The sequence below is a fragment of the Mya arenaria genome, chromosome 3 (genome assembly GCF_026914265.1).
Source record: "Mya arenaria isolate MELC-2E11 chromosome 3, ASM2691426v1".
NCBI lineage: Eukaryota > Metazoa > Mollusca > Bivalvia > Myida > Myidae > Mya > Mya arenaria.
In genome coordinates this window covers 42,775,227-42,801,203 of record NC_069124.1, presented here as the reverse complement: position 1 = coordinate 42,801,203, position 25,977 = coordinate 42,775,227, and the positions used below count along the sequence as shown (strand labels likewise).

At 32.8% G+C, this 25,977-nt stretch overlaps 1 protein-coding gene across 1 annotated transcript; it reads right to left on the bottom strand.

Annotated features, from left to right (window-relative positions):
- Positions 1–179: 179 nt before the first annotated feature.
- On the bottom strand, positions 180–25,008 carry LOC128227170 (large neutral amino acids transporter small subunit 2-like). The gene is made up of 11 exons (XM_052937430.1): positions 24,894–25,008; positions 23,510–24,004; positions 20,886–21,011; positions 16,373–16,472; positions 15,648–15,692; positions 13,989–14,112; positions 13,061–13,164; positions 12,355–12,451; positions 11,534–11,683; positions 9,693–9,870; positions 180–9,511 (listed from the first exon to the last, which is right to left on the bottom strand). The coding sequence occupies exons 2-11, from the start codon at positions 23,994–23,996 to the stop codon at positions 9,435–9,437; spliced, it is 1,488 nt and encodes a 495-aa protein (XP_052793390.1). The 5' UTR covers positions 23,997–24,004; positions 24,894–25,008; the 3' UTR covers positions 180–9,434.
- Between the last annotated feature and the right edge of the window lie 969 nt (positions 25,009–25,977).

The window sequence follows — 25,977 nt, the reverse complement described above, 5'->3', positions numbered from 1 at the left end:
CGTAGAATCCAATAAATATATCGTAGAATCCAATTTAACGACTAAGTTGATAAACAGCGCACACAAATGAGTGCATTTTAATCATTTATTTCACTCGATGAATATGAATTTATTTACATAAAGAAAAAAGTTCGTAGAATCCAATTAAACAAAGTTGATAAACAGCACACGCAAATGAATGTATTTCAATCATTTATTTCACTCCATGACTATGAATTTATTTACATGGAAACTATGAATATTTGCAATGATTACAGCACACTGAACATAATTAAGATTTAGTAAGCATGGATCTTAATGTTTTGTAGACCAAATAAAGATCAACCTCATTAAAACCCCATTACACGTTCCATGACGTGTCGCTATTGACGTAATGGAATGAAGTTTAACGTCACGTTATGATTTTAATGAGGTTGAATACAAATACAATACAATTATTTGGAGGTTTTTTTTCCAAAACTACAACAGTTTATAAACAAGACACTTACTAAAATGGCTAAACTTTACAAAGCAGTCAGCACCAGGATATTAAATCACACCAGATTCAGTGATCAAGTCAGATAACAAAAGTAACACGAGCGAATATCCGTCCAACATCCGCTCGTCTGTTTTTAATTTGCTTTAAAAATGAGCTCAAAACGGAGGAAATAGGTACCTTACTGCTAGCCATATGTGCCGTTTATAAAGATTTAAAATTATTGAAGTCAGGACTGGGCCCCTCAAGATTTTGCTATATATAAGCATTGTAGTGCTAGGATTTACATTAGTACCTCGAGCTGTTTTTGAGTATGGCATTAAGTAATTTCTTTTGAACCAAAAAAAAACAACCAAATCATGTGAATAACGCAATCCTTTTAATTAACAGTATCTTTTACGACAAAAAAAATCTCTATCATTGTCGAAATGCACATCCAGTGTCTTAATCTTGAAAAAAGATAATGTTCAGTTGATGGGAATCATTTTTAATTCCTTTAAAAAATGGCAAATGATATGAGATATCTATCTATAATAACTAAAAATGCAAATTTGTACTAACATTATTATATCCTGTTCTATTCAAATATCATGTCCTGTAATATCCAAACCTTTACCTAATCAGTGAAATTAAAATATTAAATATTCTTAATTTCTACAAAATGTAAGTAACCCTTTAAGACCCAAACAAGCAAGTTATGGGTCACATTATAGATGTTCACAGAATATGACCAGTATTTGGTTGATGGAAAAAAATATCATGTATGATGGTGATGTACTTTTAACAAAAAGCCAAACAGAAGATCATTAAGATTACATCTTAAAGCAGTCTTAAAGCTGCACTCACACAGATATACCATTTTGGCAACTTTTTAAAAAAAAATTGTCTTCGATTGAGCCAATTTTTGGGTAAATATCTGAAAACCAGTGATATATCACGGCTGACAAAAGATCAGATCGCAGATTTTCATATTTTTATATTTCCGTTCGGAAATCGTTACTAGCAGTATAAGAAAAATGAAAAAAAAAACAACTTTAAATTTCTGAACTAAACTATGAAAATCTGCGATCTGATTTTTTGTCAGCAGTCTTTTATCACTGGTTTCCATGTATTTGTATATCATTTAGCTTGTTCCAAGACAAAAAATAATCAAGCTCTCAAATGTTCAATCTGTGAGAGTGCAGCTTTAAGGTCTAACTGTCAAGATCATTTCAAAGAACGCATGCACAAATAACATGAAAATAATGCAGAATTTCATTTCTACACCAATGTTAAAATCACTGGGTGTTCACGGGGTCTGGTTGGGTACATTTGTCACTAAATAATACATTTGTGTGTGAGAAGATTGCAATCAATAACTGCTTTGTCTTGCTTATAGGTCTTACAAAATGTGCAAGCAAATCTAGTTCATCAAGGATAAATGAGCATGAGTTTGAAAGATGATTTGTTATTATATAACATATGTAGTTTACTTCATTAATGTCCTTGTGTCCTCCTTCTGTGCCCATGTAAGGAACAGTCTCCAGACTGACCCGACTTAGTAAAGAACTTTTATTACATTATACAGAATTGTCTTTATTTCACTCCTATTACTAAAATTAAATGTCATTTTCATACAGATATCAAATTCAGCAAATTGTATCATTAATTAATATTCAAAGAGAGAAAGAAAATTATAATGAAATGATGATTTGCGACTTGAGACTAACTCCTAGTTGAGGCTGTCTTTATCATTTGCCTCTACTTAAAATTAAGCCAAGTCTCTCATTCCTGTATATGTTTAAAGGAACAGCTTAATAAAAATATGATTTATTTTTTTGAAAATAAGCTAGTTCACTCTAAAGAAAACAGCATTTATAATAATAATTTATTTATACTTTCTATGTACAGTATGCTTAAAATATAATTTTATTAAATAATAATTATTTCATAAAAAAATATTCACACAGCACCTATTCTAAAATGTGACTATTTAACACAGGTCAAAATTACACAACAGGACACAACTGTAGCAATGGTTGACAAACCTATAATGATAATATATATTGTCATTCAGAATAAAAATGAGTGTAAACTTAATCATTTGTAGTAACTAAATGTATACAAGTTACAACATGCAAAATGCAATGGGCAGATTGTTCAGATCTTTGTTAAAGTTAACAATGTGATTAACAAGAATGTTGTGAATTATTTGATGATGTGCTTGTGTATTGAATTAAAAGAAGTACAGTTGAAATGGTGTCTCAAATCTTGTTAGAAGTACTTCAGATCACAAATGTATCCATTAAACTTCCAGAGCAGAAATGATTTAAAAGTTAACAACAATGACGTTAACAACGTTGTTAACTTTAACAAGGTTCTGATCAATCGGTCGATTGTTTGTGTAAAATATGAGATTCAAAGTTAGAAGCACTTCAAAATCAGAGATATCTGTAAGTAAAAACTGTAATGAATAACACCGTCTTACCTCAAACTTTCCAAAATCCCCTTAACTCTCATAATTACTCTTATAATAGAAGACAAAAAAACTAAAGGTAATAATCAATCATCATTAACCAAAAAAATTAAAACTGGTTAAATTTCATATTGAAATTACAAAAAGTTAAGTTTGAAAATATTTAAATTTTTCATTGACAGATGTTTTTATATAGACATTATGTTTTTGAAGAAACAAATTAATAAAACTGCTATTTCATCATAGTAAATATTGTTTATTACCTCTCTTTTAAATGAATCATTTCAATCAAAAATGCAATTACAAATGAATCCTTAGCAAGATGCTGGTCCAGCATTAATAGCTACGTAAACTATATTAAATCAAATTGTATTAAATCATAGATAACCTTTAATTAACCTACTAGTTGTCCATGTATGTGCATAATTAACCAATGTCTGTGGCATCTCAGTATTAAAGTGACACTCTTATTCAAAATCAATACATACACATGTAAAACTAACATAAATTTTGAGTGATAAACCCTCAACTACTTACTAAATAAAGCATTTATTATAATTATTAATTACTATTAACAATATTATCGCCATGTATTTAATAGCTGAAAACGCAAAAATATTAAATGATTGGTGAATGCTAAAAGATTTACTGCGATCCACTATGGACTCATAAGGTAGAAATACCGTGTTTTCTGCACATTTCTTTAAAATTAAACACTGTATCCTTCATAAGCATCATTGTTTTTGACCTTTGTTGATCCTTTTTTGGTATATTAAAACAATTGTGTTAAATGTGTTAAATCTTATTTGGGAGTAATAGTGCATCTTTAAGTAACAAATAATTAACAATAAACCTGCAAAAGTATACTCCATGCACAGTGATCAAAAATTGCTCAGGGAGAGCAACATTTGACATTAAAGCATACAGAGAGCTGATTTTTCTACCTTCTGTACTCTGTTCATGGGATTGAGTTAGGAATGTTAGTTAGACATTCAAACATAAAACAGTATTTGTTGTTGAAAAACAGACTAGTTATAATGGCCAAACCTGATTCATATTACAGATTCCTTCAAAAATGTGATTCCATAAGGAATTCTGGTTGCCATGGCAACGGAAAGGAAAATCACCTTAGAAACTGCTGACCTGATTTCAATATAAATTCAATAAAGTTCAAACATAAAACAGTATTTGTTGTTGAAAAACAGACTAGTTATAATGGCCAAACCTGATTAAGCAACCCTTAATGCACCCGTCAATCGTTACCACTGTTTATCACTCAAAATGTATGTTTGTCATACATGTGTATGTATTGATTTTGAGTAAGAGTGTCACTTTAAGTCCAACCCAAAACATTCAAATAGAGCATTGCCGAATTCGTATGACTTTTCAGCTTGATCAAAACATTGTTTATTATTTACATGCACATAAATACTTCATTTAGAGTTTGGACTGTGGTTTTAACAGTTTAGAGATTAACTAACATTCACTTTAAAGGGACTAGACACCAAATGGGCCGAAAATTGGCAAATACAGTTTTTCCTCAAAACAAGCCTAGAATTATCAATACAAGTCAGTAAGGCTGATAATGAGGCCGATTATACATTTACATGATAAAAAGAATATTTTTTCGTTGTCTCAGCTGTGTTAACAGGTTTTAAAATAGCAGAATGTTTTACCAGTTTATAGTGTCTATATTTAGCATGTGAAAGTCATGTTATGAGTAAAGATACATATACCATCGCTATTTTAAAATTTACTGGGATTTACGAGACAAACAGACCCAGTCAATATTGAAGTGGAAAAATATGCAAACACTGCAAAAGATCGTAATCAATGTGATACATCACTAAGAAAGATTCAATGCGTTGTACACAATGATATCAATTCTATGTACCCATAAGTTTTCTTGCAATGGTATCATCTGGTGTCTAGTCACTTTAAATACATAAACCAAAGCAAAACAACATTATTAAAAGGATAACTTCTATACAACTTTAACAAATCAAAACAAAGTCAATTATAGAGAAACTTCAATCAGTAAGATAAAATCATTAGCACATAACAAATAACTGATACATTTGTACATGACAACAACCATACATCAAAAGCGATTTTTTAAACATGTATGCGTGGCATTCAGTGTAGACCTTTGAATGAAAAAGCCAAAATTTAACAAGGAATCTTTGACTGACAAGGGAATATCTCTGCAGTGGTTATTAATTTTGAATAAAAATGTTCTCAACTTTCTACTTAAAATTTTACTTCAAGTCAAACCACTATAATCATACTTTGTAGGCTTAATCAGAATACTTTTATTTCCATTTTAAAGCATATATCTCTTTAAAGGTATGTAATGATTTGACATTTGTCAAACTACAAACATATTATGTGATATTCCCACGCTTGTTAGTAAAGAAAAAGTTCAGGACCAAAATGCTTTAGGATTCAGAGGCCAAAACAGATCTTCTTTAATGATGTCAAAATGTTACATTCCCACGTCATGCACATCATTTCACATCGCAACAATGACATTAAACACCCTCTCACTCCCTCCAAAATTTCACAAAGCTTTTCAAAATACATAAGTAAGATATCTGAGGGGGAATTGCCAATTTACACAATGTTTCAGGGGTTCTAACAGCCAGGGCTTCCACTAAGAATTTGAAAATAGAAGGAATGAACTTCCTGTCCATCAATATTGGAAGTTTTTCACTGAAATGTTGAAGTTTAAGTCTCCCGAATACAATATTTTTTCCACTAGTATGATAAAAATCAAATAATTTGCAACTATTACTCATCATCCACAGATTTATATTAATTCATTTTACTTTAACACTGATTGAAATTGTGACCATAAAAGTAATATTGACACAATGTTTTGTTGTTTGGAACTTCCAAGCTTTCAAATTTTAAAGTTTTCTTCAAAATTATGGAAGTTTTTGCACTTCCAAGGAATCAAGTTTGGAAGTTTAAACCCATATCTAGGGAGTAACATACTTCCAAACTTCCCTTAATAGAAGCCCTGTAACAGCTGATAATGGTCAAGCCCAGGAATTGTGCAAGTATGAGGAATACATGCCCAAAGCTGAAAGACCCAATTTGAAAATGTTTCCCAAGTCTTAAGATTATAATTGTGTAGAAATTGCATGATAATATTTGGATTTCTTTTTTTTACAATTTACCACAGTTTGCATATTAAATAGATTAAATTTCATAATTATGTTTTAATGAACAAAACCTTAAACATGAACCAACTAAGACAAAACAATCCTCAAACATATATGCTCATATATTTGGCCATGCAAATCTAAGAATTATTGTTTTTTGTAGAATAAAAATTTAAATAATAACAAAGTAAGATTCTTCATATAATCCATCTTCATCAGTCAATTCTAACATGCAAATAAATTCATAACGACTATACAATAACAATGTATAATTATGTGTACGTAAGTATGCATACTTGAAAACACATATAATAAGTGTACCGGTAATACCCCGCAGGCAAAGCTAAAGCATAAAATCTACACATACATATAAACATATGGGAATTGTGCACATACATGAAATCAAACCAGATAACATGTACACATACATGTAAACATGAGAATCGTGCAAATACATATAATCTTATAAAATAACATGTACCCATGCATGTTAATGTACAAGATCAAAGATCATACGTTTACAAAATTGTAATTGTATGAGATAATATGTACACATACATCGCATCGTACAATATGATATCTAAACATACTTGTAATAGTAATAGGTTTTATGTACACATAAATGTTAATGTACGAGATAATATGTACACAAACATGTAAACATACGGGATAAAATGTACACAAACAAGTAATTGTATGATATAACATGTACTCATAGATGTATGTGTACGATATCATATGTACACATACATGTAAACATATGAGATAAAATGTACACGTATATGTTATTGTACGAAATAACATGAACTCGTAGATGTATCTGTACAAGATTATTTGTACACATAAATGTAAACATATGAGATAAAATGTACACATACATGTTATTGTACGAGATAACATGTTCTCATACATGTCATTGTAAGAAATAACATGTACACATAGATGTATGTGTACGAGATCATATGTACACATACATGTAAACATACAAGATGATATGTACACATACATGTAAACATATGAGATAATATGTAAACTTCAATGTATAAATATACATCATGACTGTAAGATGAGATAAAATCATAACCCTGATAAAAATTACAACAACAATATTTACATTAACTTAATTATAAGAATAATTATGAGCAACTCTTTAAACATAAATATAACAGTAGTGTATACATGTACACATCCTCCTGATAGATCAGCAACATTGGCAATATGGCAAACAACAAACAGCAAACAATATAGACAGGGCAAAAAGATCATGTCAGATTGTGAGCTGACAACATTTTTCAATCAGATTTAATTTTAATTCCATACTCTAAATTTAAAAATAAAATCACGAAATCTGTATATCATTTGTAAAAATATTTTATACATCTATATGTATTTATTATCTTATTAATATTGTAATATATGATATTATCATACATGATTGATTAAAAATATTTCCATTTCACGCATGAAAAATGGGTTAACAAAGTTATCAAGGTTTTTTTTAAATCATAACTTTTTGAAACCATGTCATAAAGAAATTACTAATGTTTTTTAACAATAGTCTGACTACAATCTTACAGAAAGCCTTAAGACATGAAAAACAACAACATTTATTGTGGAGATCTTTGACAAAGCAGTGGACAGAATCAGCTCAGCAATGGTTGAGGACCTTAGTTAACAACAAGTTAGCAGTGGAAATACAGGTCTTCTTAAAGGGGCATAGCAAGCTTTGACGAGTTCATTTGCATATACATGAAGTTAGGAATACAAAAGTAATTTAAGGGTTAATTTAGACCCCTGGAAAGCTTCCCAGTACCCAACTAGATACTAGGAAAAAGTAAAAATGTTGCTTTCAGCATCTTCCAAAAACCCACTATTTAAATCTCTTATCTTTTCACTTAGTTGTGTAACACAAATCTTATTAAAAAAGTTATAGTTCTTATTGAATCGAAATGTAAATTCAAATTTGTAAAAAGCTGACAATGCCTTCTTAAAAGATCAACATGATATATAACATAGCAATTACACAATATTATTTTAAACTAGAACAATAGGCCCAAATTTGCCGAAACTTCTGAAATCTCTTTAATTTGCATACTATTTACATGTTTCAGTGTTTTAAGACTTTAGATCGGAATTGTCTTTATGATAATCATAATAATAATTTTTCATTTATCAAAATCATTTCTTTCAAGTATGTACATGTGTATTTTGGCGAATTGAAATAAGCTACTTAAGCCTGTTAAGCTTAAGAAGTTTCGAGAAGTTTGGACCAGAACACCACTGCAAAGGAAGAACTAATATGAACAATATTCTTAGGTTTAACACTCCAAAAACTCAATTATTATTGTAATTCCACGCTACATTTCCATGAGACCAACCAAATTTCACTATTAACTGGTATAAGTTCAAATATAGTAATCTTAACAGTTGTTAGCATTTAAACACATACACAGCATTCCTAAATAAACATAAAATAAAATCCAAATCTTAGGTTCCTAAATTGAAAGCTAACAATGTTTTATGCCCTTTAAGCATAACTTAAATGTACCGTAAAAATTTAGTCAATTTTAATGGCACACCAGACTAGAAATTGAGATGGAAAATAGATGGGTTCTTCCTGAAAATGAAGACTATACCATACAGGAAACCACATAATTTATGATAGCTGCTTCTTTGGTTAACAAGAGCCCAATATAGGGAACATTTCGACTCTTCTTCAAATAAAAAAAAAAATTCAACACTCTTTGAGTCTTCCCATTAAGTTTATACTTACTCTTTTTAGCTCGATTATGACTAAAGCTGATAGCTTACAGAATCACTCTTGTGTCCTTTTCCTGGATTAAAACCAGTACTTGTGTCAATTCTGTGAGGTCGTGAGAAAGTACCCCTGGTAGAGATCGAACCCACAACCTCTTGGGTGAGAGGTAGACACCTATACCACTAGCCCATTCTCACTCTCATTTACATTTGTCACAGGCAGTAACTGTTCAAAATCAAATCTAACCATTTGTGCAATGATTACTTTAATTCACAATTAGCAATTCATTTACATGGACTGGGTCCGACTGCTTTTAAGAAATAACAATCACTGATAAGCCATTTGAACTGAAAATAGGCAAACTGATCTTTGAAAACACTTTCCTTCAAAAAACATCAACGGAATTACAGCCATTCAAACAGACCACTAAGATCCATATCACTAAGATAACAGCTAAATATTCCATACATTGGTACAATATTCAGCTGGTGAGATGCTAAACACATTGACATGGCTTGGTGTTGTACTGGCATATTGTTTTTTCTATTTTGGTATTACATGACTGACTAGATCGGGTGTTCACTCAAACTGAAGGTCTTCAGGCTTGGCCGGAGGTACCACCAGCAACAGCCGCTGGATGAACCTTGTCACATGGTCTGAAACACGCAAATAGTGACCAAGGATGAAAAATACATACTTGCCCTAAATACAAGTATCTGAATTACTATACAAAAACAAAGATGACTTTACTCACTCAGAAATTGAAACATTACCTACTCAATACACAATATGCCGACATTTATACAAGGTGAAATAAATTTCTCAAAGCCTACTTACCCATTTTACTCTGGAAAGTTTTGGGCTTGTTCTTCCACTTGCCGCAGATGAGATACAGGACGATGCCAAGGACGACGAGCCCGAGGGCAAGGAAACTCTCATGGGGCTTCTGGTAGAATGTCAGGATCACAATGGCAAAACTCACGACGCATAACACGATCGGTAGGGCAATAGGCACCTGGAGGGATGGAATAAATAATGGTAACTGGGGGATTACGTAATTTTATTTCATTCAGTGATTTTTTTTGGTGCAATTTACTACTTCCTAAAGGCTGTTTCCCATTGCGAAAAAATGTCCATTTTCCCCAAAAATTTCTTATAAACAATATCTTGATAATACTTACTCTTTCACAGCATAATGTATGCATAAAAAAGTGAGAACATGTATATTTAACATTTTATTAGCAATTTTGGACTGCATTTGTATTTTTCTCAAAGTCAACTTTTTTCCCAATTTGCAAGACACAGGTGGTAATAATAATTCCAAAAAAAATCACTGTCATTTATTTCCACATTCAGGAATGTGATTCACCTGGTGAAGGCATGAAACCATTTGTGAGGAGTTTGGGGAGCACATTAACCCAGAAGCAAAACTCCCTTTTCAGAAGCTCTTTTGAATGAATGCAGGTGTTATGTAAATAAAACAAAAAACATTTATTATGAACTCTACCTTGTGTACTGTGTTTAGAGACATGATTGTTTTAGCAAAAAAAACCCAGCTAAATTCCCTTTTTCTAAGCCCTGGCCCCATTTCCAAAATGTAGAAAAACAGTCCTGCATAGTTTTTAATTTTGAGAAGTTGGCTTTAACAAACAAGAGGCCCAAAAGGGCCTATGCTCTACTGGCATGGCTTTTGTGGTCATATCAATCCAGAGCATGTATGTATGAGTAAAAGGCAACAGACATATAGTTTATGTTTTGTGTTTGGGTTACCTGAAAACGTAGCTTGTTCAACATCTGAGCCCAGAAAGTATTGTAAGCAGATGAGTTGCATGAACTATTTTAATATGTGCCATGTAAAAGTCATCTGACAAAAAAAAATGCTTTCAAAACTGTACTCATAGTAAAAATTTCTGTAGTTTTAAAAGTTAAAAAAAGTTGGTCAAAAGGTCAAAGTCAAGGGCATCCTAGGACAACATTGATCAATTCAAACAAACATTCACAATCAATTGTGCTGAGATGGATGCACGAACAGACAAAAAGATTTTCAAACCTTTCCAGATTTATGTTTACCAAACCTGTGAACCCTGGGTGTGTGGCCAGTAATGACACCAGGTGCATAACTTAAACATTCACAACCAATTTTGTTAAGATGAATGCGCAAACTACAGAACTTAAAGCTAAAAAATTGCCTTTGGGCTTTCAACAAGAACAAGGCTGAGTAATTCACAAAATCAACTGCAAAAGCAAAAAGCAAATTGTCTCTCAAATCCTAGACTTGCAAATTGTCTCCCTTAACTCTAGACTTGAATTTACATGTACATGTAAACTTGGCTAAAAATCTGGCTAAAAATAGAAAGCATTTCTTTAAAACTTTCATGGCCCATAATCTAGGCATTCATGGGCGGATCTTGCTGGTTTTCAAAAGGAACCGAGCTCTAATGGATATCTAGATACTGTACAAGTTTCATCGTGATACAATCAAAACTGAAGACTGTATCGTGTTCACAAGCTATTGTTTACAGACGCACGAACGCACGGATGCACATACTACGTACACATTACCATCGTATAAGCTCTTCTGGCCAAAGGCCAGAAGAGCTAAAAATTGCCAAAAAAGGACCCCAAAAATTGAAAAAAAAATAGTATTTTCTTGAACAGTAACAATCAAGAGTCCAAACCTTGATAGGCCTTTTGAGATCGGGCTCCTTGAATCTGAGATAGACCTGGCTGGCAAAGGTCATCACGAGAATGCATGCAAACCCGAACCCCTCCATCTCGATCAGGTAGAAAATGTCTCCAGAGTTCTGGAATATCAGCGTCAACACAAGCTGGAACAGAAACAAAAACCATTAGATGTACAAATTTATACACGATTAATCTGCTAAATGAGCACTGCAGAGCAATGCCATATTTTTCTTACAGGGTTCTCAATAAGTTTCGGGTTAACCGTCACAAAACAAAAAGTAACCTATGAGCTACTACTTATTCTACTTAAATTATTTTTCCAAATTTGAACTGCCCCAATTGCCATTTGAACCCTCCATTAAGGCCGGCAGCCAGTTCTTATTATAAACACTATCTTAACAACCTTGCTGGGCTAATGTCCAATTTAATCCTACGCATAGCAAAAATATAAACCAAATATTTGATTTTTATTTATCAGATTTGTGTAACATACCATAGAACAATAGAGTATTGAAATATCTTATAATCAATACGTATATTGAGTCTATCGCACAAAAATGACATCAAGACAAATCTTCAACGTTTTCTCTCTTAAAAAAACAGATATAAGGTACGGCGTTGGCTCAAACTCATAGGGACCGGCGAAAACACCTCAAGCCTCGGAAAATTCAAACCAAGCATGAATGTTTCACTTCAGTATAAAGCTATCGTTCCTTTACATCCAGATAAGGCCAACTGGGGCCATTGGATCCGCGGAATGGCACGGACAAATCACATTCCTGTCATACTAAGATTTAATACCAGATTTGCTTACAATTGTCAGCAAGGAGGGCATGGGTGTGAGTCTCTTGTAGTTGATCATGGATATAACCTGGGGCAGATGGTTGTTGCCAGCTCCAATAAAAAACAACCTGAAATATCAAACATCCACTTAGTTTATTACTATAAATCAATGGCTGAATAAAGATTATGGTAAACATTATTAAGTACCGAATTGTATACAGTAAGGGTCAATGGATAGCTTCATCTCATTACTTAATATGAAAACTGTGTTTTTTCCGGATTAGATTTGGAATATGTTGTTTCAATCAAACTGACACCCTGGCCCCATTTACAATGGAGGGAAAAAGAACTGAAACTATGTGTACAGATGTTGATGAAATCTTGTGATGTTAATTTAAACCCTATATTCATGTAAATACACAATGTCATCCATAAATAAAAACATTAAAACCTAAAAACAGGAACAGGGGGGGGGGGGACCTAACTGACTGTTTTACTTTTTGATATGTGTTCATGCTATTTCTAATTGCATAATGCGTTTTTAGACAATTCATCAACAAAATCTTAACAATTTTCCTATTTTACATGTGAATGTTATACGTCGACACCATAGGTATGAATAAATGCTGTTCCTGGACAGTACAGGACTGATAAGCAAATAGAGACCCTAGCCCAACATTTTTATTTGAAAAAGGGCCAAGGATGAAAATCAAGCAATTTATTTCCAGTCACTTTACCTAGACATGGAGAGGGCTGTTCCGTTCATGGTTCCGCTGACTGAGATGGCAATCAGAATTGGCATCAACCATTTCAGTGGTCCAAGAGTGCTGTTAGCAAACGTCTGCAAAAGTCATAAATAGCTCTATATATACATGTCAATATAAACAAATAAATAAAATGTGATGTCAAGATTTGATTTAATATTTATAAAGCTTTTTAATCCTGAATTGAACAGGATTTTTTTAACAGTTCATCACTATCAATATTTGATTCTCCACAGAGTTGAACAAATCAAAACTAGGGCATGTACTTTGCTTTCATTAATTTTTAGTACAGAGCCTTTATTCATTCACATCCTGAGACCACATTCAAGGCTGAGCTACACAAAAGCAAAATCTTCATTATGTTACACAATATATAAGATTTGTGTAAACAATTGTTGAAAGTGTTCTGGGTTGAAGGCCAAGACCCTAGAAAAGGCATAAGACTAAAGGACTAAAAGCATGTTTGGCAGGGCTTCCATTAAAGGAAGTTTTGAAGTATATTACTCCCTAAAAATGTGCCAAAACTTCCAATATCGACTCCATGGAAGTAACAAAAAAATCCACTTACTTTTAGAAAACTTTGAAAAAGTGAAAGCTTGAAATTTGAGAATATCAAAACCCGGTGTCAACGTCACTTTATGGCCAATTTTCCAATAAGTCTAGAAGTAAAATGATTTTTTTTAAATATAATTTTGTGAAGTTAGCAAGTTATTATAACTAAAGCAATTTATATTTATTGTATCTTGTTAGACAATAGTGGAAAAATAGGGCTTGAGAGGCATAAACCTCCAAATATCAGAGGAACTGTCCAATACTGACTGTCAAGGAAGTTTATACATTCATACAAATTCTTAATGGAAGCTCTGGCATGAACATGTGAGAACCAACTTGTGTACATTACCACGGCAACGGCCGGAGAGGAGAGCATCTGGAGTGGTGACAGGACGCCCAGGTAGGCAACATTCGCCATCAGATACACAATGATCACCAGCGTCATGGAGATGAAGATGGCCCGAGGCAGGTTCCTGCACAAAACTTCTTTTATTAAAATATGCAGTTACTGAAAATGTATTTATATTGATACATCTGCTATGCAGTAATAAGAATACCAAAAATACCCTACTCTAGTGCAGTGATCTCAATAAAAAGTGCTATGCAGGAAAGAAATTTCACGTCACAGAAAAAAGAAGCTGACTTCACAAAAGAAAGACTTGCTTGCCAAGGCCCGTAATCTGTTCTCTTTGAAGCTGAAGTTCAGTTTGGCTTCCAGCCTTAAATATATATATATATATATATATATATATATATATATATATATATATATATATATATATATATATATATATATATAAATAGTAAAAAAATCCCATCTTGGGGAATAACACTTCAAAAAGTCAGATATAACAATTTCAACATACATTTTATCTACAAATTCCAACAATTAAGTTAATTAAAAAGATACATGAACACTTAAGTGTGGCACCACTGTGATGAAATGTTATACTGATAGCATTATCAATGTTTCAAGTTGAGAATATAATATGGAAAAATTCTTCCATTGCTTTAAAATGCTCAAACCCCTGTTTAATGGCTGTGGTGTCTTTTACCCTATAGAACAGTGAGGAACACACAACCCATAATAATTCAAAAAAGGTTGTAAGACTTAAGATCTTAATTTTTTTGCTGCCCGCTTTTGATGTTAATTGTGTTTTAAATATCCTAAGAAAATTTATCATATAGATTCTTGGTAAGTGGTCTGAGCACTCGAAAGCAGCGCATGATTAACAACTAAGATTGAAACAGACCCTGATACAAATATCCCTATTGTTGGGAAACGATCCAGTTTGATTATCGATACCTGTTTCTTCCAAAGTGACCGATTAGCGATAGTACAATCGGTTTTTTTAAAAAGGAGAAAATTGGTGGAAATAACCGAACAGAAATACAAGAGGAAGAAGAAAACCAACTCGCTGGAGAAATCGCTGATCGATCATAACCATATGCAATTGATTGTCCCTAATTTCAATGCGAACAAATCGAACCAATTTTCGATTTTAATCATCGGAACATCACTAATTATTCCTAAAAAATCATTTATTGGAATTTGACAAAAGGAATTTGAGAAAATAAAATGGGTGTTTGAAAATTAAATGTTTGAATTATTATAGAATTTCTGAACATTGGTGACTAAGCTGACACCACAGTGGCACTTAAAAACACCATGACAATACATTATACTTTTTTCTCAGTAAACAGGCCCCAATTTCTCGAAACTTCTTAAGCTTAACAGGCTTAAGTCGCTTATTTCAATTAGTCAAAATACATACAGAAAATGGATTTTGGTAAATGAAAAATGGTTTATTCTGATAATCATACAGATTATTCCGACATAATTTCTAAAAGTTCTTGTAGAAGTAAATATATCACATTTTATAGAACAACAAAAATAGTGAGATTAGCTTAATCCTGTTATAAGGGACTTAAGAAGTTTCGAGAAATTGGGGCCAGAGGTTTAAAGAGAAATCGCTAATTATATATATCAGAACCAAATTCTTCTTACTTGACTGGATCAACAAGTTCATCTACCAAGAAATTCAGGTAACTCCTGCAAAAAAGATCAATTAAGTATTTAAACCACAAATAAATGGTGGAATAAACAATCCATATAAATATAAATATGTTTGTTTGAATATTTGAAGACAACAAAAGCTGATAAAATGAGTTTGATGTTACTTAAACGCTAGCTGCTGGCGCTGACATTGTTACTGCTGAGACTGACATAGTTCATTTTACATGTCATTTTTAAATCAGCTTTGAACTTCAAGTTTTGTTTTACTAAGTTGTTTATCATAGAAAGACCTTAAAACTTGGTTAAGATGTTAAGCAGACATTATTTAAATATCAGTACTATTTAATTATTATATTCAATCACAACAATTTTTTAAACCGTAATCTTGTTGCAAAACACGCACAGGCAGATACCAATCCAACACCCGGGCGGTGTTTTGTCACATCGAGAATATTATATTCAACCATGACAGAATGTTTAATCATGTTTCCCACCCCTGGGTTTGGATGTATGGTTAAATGGAACAGTCCTTGTATAATTTGCACCTAATTAGCTAAATATGGGAATAAAAATCAATACTTATCACTAAAATCAGTTTTTACAGCTTTAAATAATTTCAGCAATAAATCTCATATTTAGTAAGATAAGTGCAAAAATTCAGAGTTTCCCAAAATGCCTAGACAACAGCGTGAGCTAATGGCTGATGAAGAACCTACCATCCGCTATATGCCCAGAAGCCAGAGTAGAAGGCGAGGGCAATGGATCCCGCACTTGTATCACTGTCCTCAAAACTGTTAGCAAAACTCTCTGTTTCTCCTGAAGTGGACATGTACATGAAGGATATTTACAATAATAATAGAATAATATATTCATTACCACATATATATGGAGAGCTGAACAGCATTTCAAAGACTTTGATATACAAATTAAATTATAATTTCAATTTCATATGAAACAGCTAATTATTTGTCAATCCTGAAAAATAGCCGGAGATCTTTGTTTTTGAGGGATTCATGTCCAAAAGCAGGGTAAAGGGGCTAAGAAACCTTAAAATTGTTGCCAAAAGTCATAAATTTATATTCATTTCAAGGTTCTTCCTTCTGTATTTAATGCAAATGTCAAAGCAAAAAGCAATCTTTACATCTGTACAAGAGTCTGAAGTTAAAAGGATCTCAATCCAGATATCAGGAATAATCCTGAACTGAAGAACCTGTCTAAAGCCTATGAACAAATCACATAAAAATACATGACATTAAACAAAGATGGAGAAAATACATAAGCCTAGACTACCTTAGATGTCAATGTCAAAACCTAATTTAAATACTGGACCAGTGTATCATATGACATACCACTACAATAAGAAAATAGCCTAGAAAACAAACCCTTAAATACTCCTTAGGCCAAAAAAAAAATTGTTTGTTTAGGGTAACCTTCCCAAAATTTCTTGGTAGGGTAGGTGGGGATTTTTTTATTTTTTTTTTATTATTTTCCCAAATGTGAAAATGAAATTCCCAGTTATATTTTTTGAAGAAAATATAAATTAATTAAAAGTAAAATAAAAGAATGGACTCACAAACTACTTTGTATGGAAGAGTTTGTGTATTATAAAGAGAAACCAATTTTACCATGTACTCTATTACTTAGTTAAGGCCTAAAAATTATACATTTGGTACGGGTTATGCAAACCTACCTAGAAAATAGGCACAAACCCTACTGTTTTTATAGTCAGTTGAAAATATTTTAAAAAGAAATAAAAAAAGAAATTTAAAGAATATATTTTTTAAATGTATGTCGTTTAAAACCATTAAAGCTTTATAAAGAAGATTACTTTAACACCAGTCTCCAAAGATGACAATAACATTCTAACATAAAGCCTTATAATTTATAAAGAATAAAATAAGAAGCCTGAATAGCCTAGCCTACATTTAACCCTGAGCCATTTTGCTCTTATCTATATTTTAAAGCATTCATTTTTATTTCTAGACAAAATTGAAATTCCCAATTCAAGTTACATTTGACTAATGATTCAGAACAGCCCTGGCCCCATTACCTGGCCAATAATGGTTAAGGAAAACAACTCTCCTGTATGTTGGAAATGATAGCGAGTATAAAGTGCACTACATTAGGCCTAGAAATAAAAATATGTTTGGTTCGGGTTACCCGACCCTACCTACGGAATAGGCGCCGACCCTACCTTTTTATAGTCAGTTTGAAAAAAAAAAATGAAAAACTAAAAAAAAATAATATTTTTTTTCTTTTATTTTTTAATTGCTTTTCAATATGTAGATTAAAACCTTAAATGCTTATACAAAAGATAACTTTAACACAATTCTCCACTGATGAAAATAACATTCTTATATAAAGCCTAATAAAAAAAAAAAGCCTACCTACCCTACCTATTTTTGAAAAGGATGTAACCCTAACCAAACAAAAAATTTTTTAGGCCTTACCAACAAAAAATAACTATACAAATATTTATTCACAAATACACCGTGACACACGTATAAACTTTGTTTTGGTTAACAAGTGAAATATATGTACATGATACATTCACGTTCTCGTTCAGATGTTGGCAATATAGCCATTTCTATTGCAATATTTTGAATGACTGTGTCAAAACAACAAAGCTGTCCTAAAACTTGCCAAGTAAAACATAAAACTCTGTCAGAAAAAAAGATTAAGAGATCTTTTTCTACAACACAAATGCAAAGTTTGACCCTGAAATGTTATCTGAAGATGACAATTTACATTTACAAAACACTGGCTGTTTATTTGTAACACAAATAAATGAAATAATGTAAACAACATATTAATCTGACTACAGAATGAGGTGTAAACATTTCTGGTATGTGACAAGTTGAGATTTTTCGGCTTTATAGTAGCAGTGAACAAAAAAACTAAATATAAAGTGGTAAGAATAAAGAATGCATTGAATATATGGATATTTTATCAACAAAATAAAACACAAATCATAGAATGTTACATAACCAATTAACTCAGGATTCAAAATAAGTTTTGGTAGAACTTTCCGAAATACTTATTAAAAGTAACTGGCCACCTAGTGGTTCAAGAAGGTGAAAAATCTCTTTGGCAAAAAAAAGTTGTTTGGTTTTAACTGTAATAGGGGTACATCCTTAATTCAACTAGAGCTATCACTGAAGGTGATTAATACCCCTGAACGCCGCCTCTCATTATGATTTATCATTGTAAAAAAACTATGAAGTTTTATGAAATTCCATCTAGTAGTTTTCAAGTTAATGTACGGACAAAAGTTTGACAAAAAAACACAGAAAAAGGCAATAACTCTGTAATTTACTAAAATATGGTAATGAATCATGTACATTGAACTCTTTCTCATTGTACTCTACCATTGTATAAAGTTTAATTACATTCTATCCGGTAGTTTTCAAGTTATGCACCAGACAAGAAAAAAGAAACAAAGGGCAATAACTCTGTAATCAGCTGAATAGAATTGCGGTTCCTGTACACTACACTCTCTCTCATTATGATCTATCACTGTATGAAGTTTTATTAAATTCCATCCAATAGTTTTCAAGTTATGCTCTAGACAAGAAAAGGTAACAAAGGGCAGTAACTCTGTAATTAGCTGAAATAGAATTGCGGTTCCTGTACACTACACTCCCTCTCATTATATTCTATCACTGTATGAAGTTTTATTAAATTCCATCCACGTTTTCAAGTTATGCTCCGGACAAGAAAAAGTAACAAAGGGCAGTAACTCTGTAACTGGCTGATATAGAATTGCAGTTCCTATACACTGCACTCCCTCTCATAATTATCTATCACTGTATGAAGTTTTATTAAATTCCATCCAATAGAGTTCAAGTTATGCTCCTGACAAGTAACAAACTGTCAAAGGGCAGTAACTCTGTGATTAGCTGAAATAGAATTGCGGTTCCTGTACACTACACTCCCTCTCATTATGATCTATCACTGTATGAAGTTTTATTAAATTCCATCCACGTTTTCAAGTTATGCTCCGGACAAGAAAAAGTAACAAATGGCAGTAACTCTGTAATTAGCTGAAACAGAATTGTGGTTCCTGTACATTGCACTTTCTCTCATTATGATCTATCACTGTATGAAGTTTTATTAAATTCCATCCAATAGTTTTCAAGTCGTGCTCCGGACAAGAAAAAGTAACAAAGGGCAGTAACTCTGTAACTGGCTGATATAGAATTGCGGTTCCTGTACACTGCACTCCCTCTCATTATGATCTATCACTGTATGAAGTTTTATTAAAATTCCATCCAATAGTTTTCAAGTCATGCCCTGGACAAGAAAAAGTAACAAAGGGCAGTTACTCTGTAATTAGCTGAAATAGAATTGCGGTTCCTGTGCACTGCACTCCTTCTCATTATGATCTATCACTGTATGAAGTTTTATTAAATTCCATCCAATAGTTTTCAAGTTATGCTCTGGACAAGAAAAAAGTAACAAAGGGCAGTAACTTTGTAACTGGCTGAAATAGAGTTATGGTTCTTGTACACTGCACTCCCTCTCATTATGATCTATCACTGTATGAAGTTTTATTAAATTCCATCCAATAGTTTTGAACACTGCACTTCCTCTCATTGTGCTTTACCGTTGTATGAAGTTCTAATAAATTCCATCCAGTACTTTTCAAGTTATACTCCAGACAAACAAAAGTAACAAAGGGCAGTAACTCAGTAATAAGCAAGAATAGAGTTATGGTTATTGTACACTGCATTCCTCTTATTATGCTCTATCATTGTATGAAGTTTAATCCAATTCCATCCAGTAGTTTTTAAGTTATGCTCTGGACATGGTAAATTGCAACATACCGACCGACCAACCAACCGACCGACCGACCACAGGGTGACTCCAATATACCCCCGACAAACGAAAACAGGTAGGGTATTTAGGCTTTATATTTTTTTTATAAGGCTTTATGTAAGAATGTTGTTGTCATCATTGGATACCCTGAAAATTCTGCTGTGGCTATTTTGAATACCCTGAAAATTCTGCTTTGGGTATTCTGACTACTTTGCCATTTTTGAGGTGTGGGTATTTTGACCATGAGTATTTTGACATACACTCATGGCATACATTTTTATACAAGTCCTGCTACATAAAAAAAATAGAATTTGAGCAAGATCTGAAAGCACTTTTCCAGAGCAGAGCATGTGCAAATTTTGACCAACACTTAACCACAAATTGTAACCAGCAACTACATTATGTACCCACCTTTGGCAATGAAGTAGAAGCCAATGACGATGATGGTTGCCAGGGCGATCAACTTGCTGATGGTGATGACCACCTGGACCTTCGTGGCCCATTTCACATTTACACAATTCACAGCCACCAGCAGACCTGCAATACACAACAGAGAATTAATACTATTTCAAGTTTTTTAGGTTAATATGCACATTATTCTCATGTTTTTAACATATATTTTCCTGCACTTATTAAAACACAAAAAGATTCTGCAATATGTTTGGATTTTATTTCAGATCTATGAAATAATGTCCAACATTTCCTTCCTTCATGTCCAGTTTGGTAAAACACAAATGAATATTTAAAAAAACACTTATGATGTATGAATATAAGTTATATGATAAAAATGAGAGAGGTCATATTAAAAGATGAAAATGAAAAAACACCTCAAAAATTAATTTCAACCATTTCCTAAGGTCAAGGTACTAATGTAGGCAAGGTCAGGTTACCTGAACCAAAAGTGATTTTTAGGCCTAAGTGAATGAGCTCATTTTTGGCTTTCTACAGAACATGGAAGAGGACAGCCACTTATGCCATAATAAATTTAACTGAAAGGCATGTATACCCCATGGTGAACAGATCTAACGATCTAGAACACATGTCAACACACAGGACAACATCGTGTTATTACCGGTAAATCCCTTTTTATCAAGTATGGGTTTAAGCCAGGTTTGAAAAAGGGCAGGGTGCAACAAAAAAGGGACAGGGTGCTAATGAACATTGGGCACATTGAATTGGGCTATGAAGATTTGACAAATAAATTTTAGAAATATGTTCAATTAAGGTAGATTTAGGGTTGAACTGCATATACATACTAAATCTGCTTGTATCTATAATGATAGCCTTCTATAACAAAACAAAGTAAATATTTTATTATCTTAAGCATTAACTTCAAGAAGGCAGAAAGGTGCATATGCTAGTCTCCATAAGGACAGAGGTGCTGCCAAAGGACAGGGCCCCACACCCTCCTATAACTCATTTGCCTTTAGACCCTACAAGTAAGCTTCATGCTGGTAACACATGTTATTATATTTATCATTACCATAAGTGTTGAAAGACTTATCACTGTTACCCAATGAATCTTACCTATATCTTATTAAAATCAGACAGTGTCACACATAAAAATATTCTGTAAGCAATTAACATTATGTGATTAGGAGCCCCCCCCCCCCCCCCCCCGCTGTATGGTCACTTGTAAAAACAGTTTCTTTGTAAGTCAGAGTTGGTCATTGGATTATTCAGCCATGTGCCATCATTTATGGATAAAACATAATCCCCTTTATTGGTAAATTGAATGGTTCCATGACAACTAGTGTGGTGTTAATTACAACCATTCCAGTCCCCAGCTGCTTGAGTGACTTGTATGGAATTAATGCCATTTGTGGCAGGTTTCAGAATGTCAACAAAGGATAACATCTAAATAAATATATCCTTACAGCTGAGCTGTTATAAGTAGCTATGAATGAACAATAATTTTTTTCTGACATGAATAGCTAGTATCTTTAATAGTACACAATACTGTAACATATATATCGAGTGAAATATCTCATAATCTGCTTTATCATATAATTCAGTATTGCAGTCACTCAGATTAAAATTCATTCAAATAAAATACTGTGCATAAAACAATATAAATGTTCTCTTTGATTTTGTTATAATGCGGTCTACCGACTTATATAATAATAGCTTCAAGGTTTATGGTGCCTTTACAAAGAATAATCAGGGCATACATTCATGTACAATAATGGCCCATAATATAAACAATCTTTGCAGGTACAAATATGGTTTAATGTACTTTGTGATATGTACAAACCTTTTAGATTAGATAAGACTATTCTTGCATGAAAATGTACTACATTCAACATTTAATACTCATTTTATGGCTATTCTTTATCCATGGTTGAAACTAATAGATAATTCAAATGCTCCAGCCAGGATTTGAAAAGTGCAGGGAACTAGGTCAGAAAGGGCACTTTTGATGCTGCAACCACTTTCAATACTACCGTAATAGTTTGTTATAAATATCTCAGCTTTTATCTTTATTTGAGTGTCAAAAGTATGTGTATTTATGATTTTTATACTTATTTTTGAAATTTGACTTTTGTCAAACAATACGGCAAAGCAGGGTGTAATAAAAGCCAGCAGTGTGCACCACCCAGATTTTTAGGCCTAGCTGGAGCACTGCTAATTAATGTCAGTAGTAGTGCTTAAAAATATTTCATATAAAAACACTGCCTGAAAGGATAGATTCTGAAGTTTTTTTATACAGAACAAAGGACATTTAATATAATTTTATTTAAACTATTATACCAATGAAACAATGAAATAAAACTTAAATATTTTCACTGCCTCTGCACATGTATTGGACTTTGCCCATTAACTTAAAAAAATAAGAATGACCAACTATTCGATTAAATCAAGGTTTTTGAAATTGCTTATGTGTGTCGGAATTACCTTAACCTGTCAACACAATACCTTGCAAGAAAATCTTGACACCTATTTATCTATTGATGCATGGATTTAATTTTTAATGAAAACATCTGATCAAAATATATATCATATTACATAAGAAGTATGTATAACTTAGTGCTTACATGTAATTACACCCCCAAGGAGGCGACTCGGCAGCTCTGGAACCTCACAATCTGGATAGATGGGCTTCAGCAGATACACAGAAAACATGAGGCCCATCGCAGCTATGCCCACTGGACAGACGAGTACAAAATCGATCCAGAGACAGACAAACGATGCTAGGTCTCCGAATGCCCGCCTGATATACACATATTCCCCGCCCGACTGGGGAATCATTGTCCCTAATTCAGCATAGCAAACTGCGCCCAAAGCGTTGTATATTCCACACACAACCCATAAAACGAATGACATCCCAACAGATTTGACATTCTGCAATATCCCAACAGGCGACACAAATATACCTGATCCAACTATTATTCCAACAATTATAGCAACTCCCTGGAACAAACTGATCTGCTTTTTCATAACAACTTGTCCCTCTCCAATCACAGCCACATCTGGATCTGCTGTCACCTCAGCCTTGTCCGATGTCCTTTTGCAACAACCCATTTTCAAACCTGAAAAAGTTGCTTTCAGACATCAAGTTTGGGCAATGTTTTTAAGGTATTATGTGTAGAGATGTTTTATTAGCTATATGCATGTGCTTGACAAAACAACAGTTTTTATTCCTGAATGAAAATTATTAGTTTGTAATAATGGCTATAGATTGGTGAGTAACAAACCAACAATGCAACCCACAACAACTGCCCACAATCAATTCATTTAAAACTTCTCAACCATCCGTTCCAATGCACTCTTAAAACAAAACCCTTCTTTATGAATTGCATATTTTTTCTTCTGTGTTCATGGTACTAAATATAAAACCGTTACAAGGCAAATTGTCTATGATTCCTTTCTGCATAAAAAAGACCTGACAATGATGTGAGGTGAGGCATGACCCCTCCCCCAAACCCACCTCTCATACTTAATTCTCCTAGTTCTATTTCATTACTATTTGTTTTTACTAGAGACAGATTTCTGCAAAAAAATAGACTCTGCACATCTTCTTGTCTAGTGACTACCCTTTAACATCCTGTTGGATACTACATACAAAAAAATACTGTTCCAGAATCATTTATATTGAATAATAAAGCAATGAATGATCACATTATAAAAATAATACTATTAAAACAGCAAAAAACAATGGCAAAGTGATAACAATTATGATCCTTTAACAGGCCTTCATGGAAAAATTTTGATAACGAATCCGATAATAATCAAGAATTAAAAAAATCATAAACAAAACTCATGTATCCATGTACTTTATAGTAGTCTTTGATGATGCAACGTTTCGTCTGTCAACACACAGATTGTGAACGTTAACTACATATCTATGATAAAAAAATAATAAAGGTAATGATACGATGTCTAAACTAAATATGTAATTATTTATACAATTAAACCCACTTTTTAGGCAGTTAACACGCGGTATTCCCTTCCTTAAGTTCCCGCCACGGTCCTTTACACTGTGAGCACGCTAGTCTTGTTTGGATATATCAACCGGAAACGATCACCGTCAATGACATGAAGCAGACAACAGTTTTGTGTATCCCTCATTGATGACGTCACCCCTCTCCGAATGCGGTTTAAATCGGTTGTGAGCAGTTTATCATACCCGCTCAACTCTCAGATATTTTTAGTATAAAACATTTGGCTACACCATTATGTTTTAGCCACACTTGGGGATGTGACGGGCCATAATGCAGATATTATAGGTCGCGGGCAGACCTTTATAAACTCAACAACAACATCAATGATCTAGCGACTTGTGGCGTACAGTACTGTACTAAAATAATAGACGTGTTATACGGGATTCTTCCAATCCCTAACGTCGTGAAGGATTTGCCATATCAAAAATCGTAAAAAAATCCGTCAACGTACAATTATTTGGACTACTTGTGGGGTTAAACGGTCAGATATCTATTCGTTTTATGTAAATAAAGGGGTATTAATAGAGTGCATCGGTGTCATTTTTTAAACTTTAAACTAACCATTCGAATAAAGTTAATAGGCTCCTTAACAACTATAGAAGTTTTGGTAAATGTATACATGCATGGTGTTTGGCCGGAAAATTCCGGATTCATCCATATTGTTTTAATAAAAAGTTAGATGTATACTGTATGTTAATTGCTTAATTCAGACCAAGCCGCAATTAAATATATCGAAATTTCGTCGCTTGTAATTAAGCTAAGCTCACTACAGTAAACTAGGTTGTTAAACCCACTGGCACCGGATTTTCAAACTCAAACATTTTTTTTTTTTAAAAATCAAAAAAAAAATCTTATAATTCCTCACTAAAATTTATAATACCGAATATGTGAAAAAATATTGAAAACTATTTTTTTTAAATATACACCTTGTACTGTATATTAAAAAATAAATATTTTTCAACTACAGACTGTATGTGGAGTATGTAGGCACCAATGTGTATGTATGTATTTCTTTAGACCTTGGGGTCAAGGATAACCCGTGAAAGTGCAAGCACTTAGTT

Bases quoted from the DNA above. Each gene is read 5' to 3' on its own strand.
- LOC128227170 (XM_052937430.1), bottom strand. From the start codon at position 23,996: ATGGGTTGTTGCAAAAGGACATCGGACAAGGCTGAGGTGACAGCAGAT. The intron at 21,012-23,509 runs GTAAGCACTAAG...TGTGTATTGCAG, and splicing joins CCTTGGGGGTGTAATTACAT to GTCTGCTGGTGGCTGTGAAT. The intron at 11,684-12,354 runs GTAAGCAAATCT...TTTCTGTTCCAG, and splicing joins TGCCCTCCTTGCTGACAATT to CTTGTGTTGACGCTGATATT.